The 9062-nt window shown below is 33.5% G+C and overlaps 1 protein-coding gene across 1 annotated transcript in view; it reads right to left on the minus strand.

Moving 5' to 3' along the window:
* FANCM (FA complementation group M) overlaps nucleotides 1-9062 on the minus strand; it is a 54932-nt gene that overhangs the window by 12574 nt on the left and 33296 nt on the right. Inside the window, 5 exon segments of the mRNA XM_007467368.1 lie at nucleotides 838-994; nucleotides 1728-1847; nucleotides 3496-3564; nucleotides 3802-3893; nucleotides 8056-9062. Coding sequence (XP_007467430.1) covers nucleotides 838-994; nucleotides 1728-1847; nucleotides 3496-3564; nucleotides 3802-3893; nucleotides 8056-9062 — 1445 coding nt within the window.

Raw genomic sequence — 9062 nt, forward strand, 5'->3', positions numbered from 1 at the left:
CCGGGCCCGGGGCACGAACCGGCGTCCCCTGCATCGGCAGGCGGACTCCCAACCACTGCGCCACCAGGGAAGCCCCCCATTTCTATTAAAGCCAATCTGAATCATCTGCTCTTAATATATTGTATAGAAGACCTGCTCAAGCATTGTTTGGGGAGACTGTTTTCTAAAAGTAGATCTCCCTTACCTTAGCAAATTTAATAAATTTAGCTTTGTGTCTCAGCTGGTTTTAAATTTAGCTTTGTGTCACACTGCTGGATTCCTCATCTCCTTCTAGTCTTTGATTAAATGTCACCTCCTCAATGAGGGCTACCCCTAATTACCTTACTTAAATTTGCAGCTTATCTGTTAATACCCCTAACTGCTGCCACTCCAAATCTTCATCTTACTCAACTCTTTTTGTTTTTCTGTAAAGTTTTCATCTTATACTAAATAATTTAGTTATTATGTATATTGCTTGTCTTCTTCCATTCAAATGTAAGCTTCATAAGGGAAGGGGGTTTTGTCCATTTCGCTCACAGATGCAGCTTTCTCAAGAACCTTACATAGTACTGGGCACATAGCAGGCACTAAATACTTGTTTAAATGAACATCTGACATTGAGCCAACTAGGTCATTCTGAAGAGACATAATCAAATTAGCAGAAGCCTATAAACAATCAACTCTCACATAAAGCAAATATTAACAGAATTTGAATGAAAATGACCAAGTATTTTACACAGGACAAATTTAATTCCCTTTAAAGTCAAAGTTCTTTGGAAACCGACTAAAATATTTAAGTATAACCACATTAAAGGCATTGAAAATCAAAAGAAAAAGAAGCATCATTATATCACTTACCATTTATAGCCTGTGACAGTTGAGTCTCATCATTTAAAAAGTCAAGTAATGAGGAATCCTGTTCATTTTCTGACTTATCATTTTCATCTGATGAAACACATTCTGCATCTTCTTGGGAAAGTTCTGCTTCATCATCTAAAAACTTCCTAGCTACAAGCTAAGATAAATGAGAAAAAAGGAAGATGCCTTTAAGAAAATCATTTTATTTCTTCAAATAATTGGAAACAGTTCTGGAAAATGGATTTCTTGCCAGTGCTTTTAAGATCAAAAATAATAAAAATAGAAAACTGCAAGAAGAAATAATAAAGTAGTATACCTATTTAAAATTTCTTCTTTTAATTCTGTTATGAATAAAATAAAGTACAAGTCAGCATATCAGCTTGCTGAATGTTTCTTAATAAGCATAAAGTCTCCTGAGTCTTTCAGCTAATTAATTTTTTCCAGGAAAAATACAGTACCACAGAAAGACTGATCAGACAAAAAGGTGCTGAGAATTCTTTTCCAAGAATGTGAATATTGGATAGAGATAAGAAAAACAATATAATTATTACAAAAGCAAATATTCTAAAACTCAGATTTCTGTCTCTATATTTTCTTCAATTTGAATATTAAATCCTCAATACACTAAAGTTTCTTCATTTAGTCATTCAAAATAACACAACACTGCAAGATAGTTTCAAAACAAAGAGAAACTAAAATACCACACCTTAAGATTTTAATTCCAATACAAAAAGTAAAATTCGTGTCAAAGTATTTTTTAATTTTGGGATTTTTTCCTATAAGAAATTATAGAGAAAAATCTACTTCTGTGTAAAATCTACTGTTCTTTACTAATTTAAAAAAAATATATAGTATATTTATATAAAAATAAGAAACTGAAAAAAGTTTACCTTTAGGTGACTCAGTCTCTTTTGGACTTTGATCCCTCTTTTATTATGATCCTTGAAGTCTGCTGATTGTGGATCTCGTTTGCTAAAATTCTCACTCTCATCGCTAGATGATAAATCTAACTAAAATTCAATAAAATTCTTACATGAGAAAATATAATTGGAGTGTTGTATCTTAATGTGTTTCTCAAGGGTTATTGCTTCTGTTTTCATTTTTCCTTTTTAAATAGTTGACCTAACATTTTCTTGTTAGAAAAATAAAATGCTCTTACAACTCAGAGCCATGTTATAAATACACAATATTTCAGAATTTAAAAGTTAGGTAATTCTAAGTACTAACATAATAAATTAGGTAATATAAGTAATACTAGTATAGTATTCATTCAATTTTGTATGAAATTGAATGTATCTGATGAAAAGTTGTGTTTTTAGTTTAACTCTTTCCTTTAGAAGACCCTGAAGGGCTTCACAAAAAAAAAATTAAGTCTGTAAATACAGCTATCAAAATTAGTCCAAACATACATGAGTCCTTTCAAACTAAGAAACCAATATAACAACAAATTTTGACTATGAAACCTACTATAATATCTCTTGCAGGATAATATAAAACCAATCAAAAGAATCAAAAGAAATTTATCAAAATAATTTCAATTAACAGGAATAATTTTAGGTTAAAGTAGATTGAGCATCAGCATTATCAATATTTTAATTCACTTCTAGTAAGTTAATCAGAAATTCTAGTTCAAGTAGCAAGTTAAAACAATTTTTCTAATGAAGTTTTATATGAGTATACATAGTTAATGTGGACTGACTGCATTTTCAATTAATTTTGCACCAATTATACTAGTTTGTATTAGAGAATTAAAACACACAAGATTTCCTAATCTCAAAATTTAGCTATCAGCTATAAACTGATGACAAATGAATACTATTAGCCTTAAGACCTGCCCCCCGACCCAGATTTCACATTCTCATAGTTGTCAATGCCTGCCAGACACTGTCACTTTACTATCCCACATGAACTTCAAACATGTTCAACACTGAACTTACCACTCTTTCTTGTTTTCTCTAAAGATGTGACACATCTGCCAACTAGCCCAAGCCAAAACCAGAGTCATTGTGGGCTCCTTCTTTTCCTTCTTTCAAGCCCATTCAGTAAGCAAATGAAAGAATAAGGCCTTCCAAAAACTCACCCAGATTTGTCTCCAATATTACTTCCTGGTACAATTCTTTACAATCCAACCACAAGAGATGCTGTTTTCCCACTTTGTGTCCTTCTTTAAGCTGTTGGGAATGCCTTCCATTCTCCCTTCTCTTCCCTAACTGCCACAGATGCTTTAAGATTTAAGTAAGGTGTTATCTTCAAGAAGCTTGCCAGAACTCCCAAGGTCTAGGTTAAGGGTTTATCTTTTCTAATCACTTAACTTAAAAAATTATATGGAAATTATCCACTTACTATCTATCCTTCCTATTAGATTGCAGACTTAACAATACGAGGAAATAATCTTTACAGTATACCCAATATCTCACACAGTAGATACAAAGTAGGTATTTAATCTGAATTGCTGGAGTGTACTGACAAAAATAGGAATAGTTTTTTGAAGGAGTTTAAAATTAAAATAGAAATTCCAGTCACATAGGATTTACTATCTATTTTTCTGTTAAACATATACCCATAAGATCAAATATACCTATGGTCATCTATACAGATATTTCTCTTGTAATATTTATTTCAAAAGGAATTACTATACATTATTTGTTATTTACTTACTCTGTTTGGAGGAACCCTGCGCTTTCTGACAGCATGAAGTGGAGAATCAACTTCGCTATTTTTCTGATTCTAGGTGAAGTAGATAAATAAAGTAAAAAGTTAAAAAAAAATAGTTATAAGGGGAACCAAAGGACTTCCCTGGCAGTCCAGTGGTTAAGACTCCATGCTTCCAAGGCCGGGGGTGTGGGTTCGATACCTGGTTGGGGAACTAAGATCCCACATGCCATGCGGCATGGCCAAAAAAAAAAAATAAGAGAAACAAAAAATTTTATGTGATCATGTTATTGTGATTATTGAATGACTCACCTGAGGGGACTCCAAAACATTTCCTTTTGTCTTTTTACTTTTTCTTCGGAAAATCTCATCATCTTCACTTTCACTGCTTGTTAACTGTTCATCTATAACTTATTAAAAAATAATGAATCTGGTCAACAGATTTAAGTTTATCCAACCACAACTATCTATTTTATTGATGGGTCCAATAAGAATTGTTTCTGGCAATCTCAACATTTATTCACTCTCAAACAAGATAGTTTTTTAGAAATTTGGCCCAAAAATCATCATGGGAAAAAACAGGAAAATAAAAACAATGCCAGTGAAGAAATTAAGACATGATAATTCTTGGTAATAAACATATATTTAACTCAGGTTCAGTTTTATAAATTAACTGAAAAAGTCCAGAAGAGTGCAAAATACAATTTTATTAGTCTTATTGGTTCTAGAATCCATCTCTAAAATCTACTATAGTCTTTCTGCCCTTTATGTCTTATTCTCTTTCTAGTTGAAGGCTACAAAACAATATATGAAAAGATTTTTTTTAATGTATGTATGTACAAATGTGTACATATACATATGTGTTTGTGAGTAAGTGTAAAATAAAAATTGGTAGTCACCCAAATGTTGTAATTGGAACAAGACATTCGTAGGTAGAAAGAATGTTAAAAAACAAAACACTCACGTGAAATCAAATCCTTCAAGTTTTCAGATACTTAAAGAAAGTTCTATTTCTGTACTTTCATAAAATTTTGACAGAAGACACCTTTTGTGTGTTTTTATGAAACCTTCCATAAAAGCCCTGTGGTTGTTTTAAGATATGTTCATAAATCCTCTGATATGCCTGCTTTTCAAGAGTTGGATCATAATTCTTCTACCCTTGAGGGTGGGCCACACTTGGTCACTTGCTTCTAACAGAAGAATATAATGGAAGTGAAGGTGTGTTACTTCAGAGTCTAGGTCATAAGAGGTCTCATCCTTGCTCTCTTTCTGGCCTCATTCACTCTGGAGGAAGCCAAATGCTATATAATAAGAATAGAGGAAGTAACCCAATGGAGAGGCAAACATGGCAAGAAACTGAGGCCTCCAACCAATGGCAATGTGATCCTCCAAGCTTATTCAAGCCTTCAGATAACTGTAGCCCTGGCCAACGTCTTGACTGCAACCTCATAAAATATCCGTAGTCAGAACTCTCAGCTAAAGAGTCCAAAGAAATGGTGAAATAATATATGCTGTCCAAAGGAATGGTGAAATAATATATGTTGTTTTAAGTCATTAAGTTGTGGAGGAAATCTGTTATGCAGCAAGAGGTAAATAACACAGATTTTGGTACCTGGAAATAGGAAATTACCATACCAAAACCGGAAACTGTGGACATAAATTTAGAACTAGAGAGTGGGCAGAAGCTGAAAGGATTTTTGAGGAATGTTTTAGTGAAAGCTTGAAGAGCCTCAAAGGAATTGTTTGTAGGAAGATTAATGGCCATTTAGGAGGCCATGGGTGAGGGCTTAGAAAGAAGTAAAAACCTTATTAGAAATTATAGGAAAGAGGATCCTTAATGTAGTGCCAGAAAGTTTAGCAACATTGTGGTAACACAGAAAGTAGAAAATGTACCTAATGGGACTTCCCTGGCAGTCCAGTGGTTAAGACTTCGTCTTCCAATGAAGGGGGTTCGGGTTCGATCCCTGATCTGGGAGCTAAGATCCCACGTGCCTCGTGGCCAAAAAAAAAAAACCCCCAAATGAAAATATACCTAATGAATGAGGTGATATAAGTAAGGAGATTTCCAGACAAAGTGTTTAAGGTATTACCTATGCTTCTTCCTGTTTAAGTAAAATGTGAAAGGAGAGAGAGGAACTAAAGAAAGTACTGTTAAACAGGAAACAGTTGAGACTTGCTGGTTTTGAAGATTAACAGCTTCTCCAGCTGGCAAACAATATTAAATTAAGAAATGTTCCAGGCAAAGATCTAATCTAGAAGACTGCTAAGAAGCTATTGTGCAAATGGTGCTGAAGGTGTAACTGTAAATGCTTTAAGACCTCAGAAAGATCAAAGGTGGTACCTTAGAGTACCATTCAGTCAGATAAAATGCCCTCCAAACATTTTAAAGATGTCTCTTACTTTTCCTCTCAAACAACAGGCCTTCTAAGAAGATTAAGGAACTATCTCTAAACATCTTTGGCTTTGGAGAAGCCAAAGGTAGAGAAGGACTTACCTCCAAAAGATTTGTGGGCACAGCTAGTGTCTAACGGAATGAACCTCAAATAAGATTCACAAGAGATCCACAAAGATTTATGAGAATTATAAGCGAAGAAACACAGCCAGCTATAACTAAAAGGGGCAGAGACAATACAAAATGAAGAGAGGCCTTTGGATCCCCAAATTTTCACTAAAAGGAAGCAGGCTGAGAAAACTCCACAGGTGCTACCTGTTATGAAATTGAACCAAGCATCCAGAGTACAAAGCCAAGAACCATGGAGAATTATTAGCAGGCTTTGAGTACTAATCAAGAAACTTCCAATCTCAGCTCTGCTAGATTTTAGAATTGCTATGGACCAGAGATTCCTGTGTGCCTCCCATCACCTTCCCCCACTTTCAAATAAGCCATCTTGGAAGCAGATTCTACATGCCCAGTCAAGTCTTCAGATGACTGCAACCCCAAGTGAAATCTTGACTATAACCCTAAGAGAAAGCCAGAACGACCCAGTTAAGCAACTCTCAAATTCCTAAACTACAGAAACTGTGAGATGTTATTTTAAGCCACTAATTTAAGGGGAGTAATTTTTTACACAGCAATAAAAAACTAATACAAACTCACAGAGTAAATTTCTCCTCACACTCTATACTAATAAAACATCTACCCAGTCAGATAAACTTGAATAAATCCTTTTTGTAGATGATCACTATATAATTCAACTCATTTTCCTTTTTTCATTATCTTCTATGGAAGCCACAGTTAAATGCAGGGCTCAGCTACAATAAGCAAATCATTCCAGGAAGCTTTCCTTTTAACTGCTTTAATGGTGTTTTAATCAACTATTATTGTATACATATATAACATGGCAAATTATCCTAAGTCTTCTATTTCAGTTAAGTGGAATAATAAATACTAAGTAAATATTCCCTAATAAATTGCTCCTTAATGTATATGTATTCAGAATTATATTGCCCATGGTTAGTAGTTAAGTACAATGCTAGAAAAAAAGTTTTAATGCAAATATGACACAAAGAAAAGTTATCTCACCCATTAACACAGACTTAATATAAAGGTGTTAAAGCAAATACTAAAGGATCACAGGCAACATACTTAGTAAAAATACACATGTCAGAGTACCTCCAGAACTATGCAGAATTCATTTTTTAAAAATCAACTGTATTTCCAGAACTTATTTTAAATAAGTTTTTCTTAAATAAAACATTCATTAATCATGCCCTTGATGCTAATGAGAACAGATAAGAAAAAGATTTACAAAGGAAATTCTCATTTTACCCTACAACTATTCTTTTTCCTCAGCCATAAAGAATAAAATTCATAAATGGCCTGCTATAATAATCTATACACAAACTAGAGTTGGGTTCTATAACAGGATCTAAAGGATATTTAAATCATTTTAATACTAAACATCTATTTTCTGGGTTTTCTGTAGAATTAGATCACAGAAATCCAAAGATTCCTATAGATCTGCTATGGTCTTATCTCAATCTTCCAAATACAGGCTTATTTCTAAATTTTGCTATATAAATCCTCTACTTTATACTATCCCACCAAAATCTTACACTTTCCTTCTTTCCCTTTGTTTTCACTATTTTATAACATCCAAATTCCCTATCCAAATCATGAATATTCCTGAGGAGCCAAAATGGAAACCTACCTTTAAAGTCAACATTTCCAATCTAATCCAGTTCAAAATGTTTTCATCTTCTGAACCTCCTAGATGTCTGCCACCTTATTATTCACTTGGTAGTTATTTCCATGTTTTACTGGTATCTTTTCAAATGTACATGTCACACAGTTGTTTGTGTTTTACAATAAAGGGCTAGAGCCAAATCTTACACTTCTACATTTCACAGTGTCTAGCATAATACCTTTCCTATGGCATACATGCCATAAGTATATGCAGATAAAATAAATACTGGATCAGTAAGCATCAACTTAAGAAATATATAGTACATTGATTACCTAATTCAATACACCATATACTGAGAAACTACATTTGAAAAATTATAGAATATGATCCAAAGTAATCATTCTAGAAAGATTTGTACTTTATAAAGATGGAATCTTACCTTTAGCAGAACGGCAGGATTGATGCAGATTGATTTGTTCCCTGCTTTTAGCCTTTTCTATAGAAAGTCCCGAATCATCAAAAGTTGAATTCAATGTTTCTTTGAAACTTTGTAGATTTATTTTTCCCTTACTGGAATCTGACTTCCTAGCCATTTCTATTCTCTTCTTAGAAAATGAGTTCGGCGTGTTTGATTGAAAAAGTGGTGTACTCATAACTTTCTCTCCTACTGGCAATGAAAATTGAGAATAACCAGGAGACATAAATTCTTTATTTTTTGTTGCATTCATTGGAAAACATGCAAAAGTTGGACTCTGCTTATCTTCACTTGATAGGTTAGTAATGGTTACACTCGTAGAACTATCAACATGGTCTCTTGATATTACTGCTTGATTTGAAACATAATTCACATCATTTATCTCCTTAATGTCTAAACACCCTCCAGATAGATCATCTAAAATTTTATTCTTATTTGTATCTGATGCATGTTCTAGTATTTCGTCATCAGTATCTGGACTACAAAATCCTAAATCAAAGGTAACAGAAAATAAATCCTTAGAGCAGTCAAAACCATATTCATCATTCTTCAGTTTTTCCTCATGTACACCTCTCAAATCTTCATGAGATTTCCAACTATTCGTATCACCGATAATTTGATCTTGGGGTTCAGAATTATTGCCTAACAAAAGTTCATCAGAAATTAAGAACTGAGAGCCCAGTGCCATTTCACTCAGAGCAGTTTTGTCTGACACACATAAAGATTTGCATTTACTGTTCAAGGGAGGAAGGTTCACATCATTACACTCTGTATTAACATCCTCAAATAGCAAACTCTCATCCTGATCATTATGCAATATTGGGAGGCCACTGTTATCAACATCATCATTCTTTTCTTCAACAAAATACTTTGGAGGGCCAGTGTTTATTTGAATATGATGGTTGGATACTAAATGTTCATTTTTTATATCTTTATGTACTTTATTATAGTAACAGAAGCTTGGTTCAGCA

This window comes from Lipotes vexillifer, unplaced genomic scaffold (genome assembly GCF_000442215.2).
Source record: "Lipotes vexillifer unplaced genomic scaffold, Lipotes_vexillifer_v1.1 scaffold190, whole genome shotgun sequence".
In the NCBI taxonomy this organism is placed as follows: Eukaryota; Metazoa; Chordata; class Mammalia; order Artiodactyla; family Lipotidae; genus Lipotes; species Lipotes vexillifer.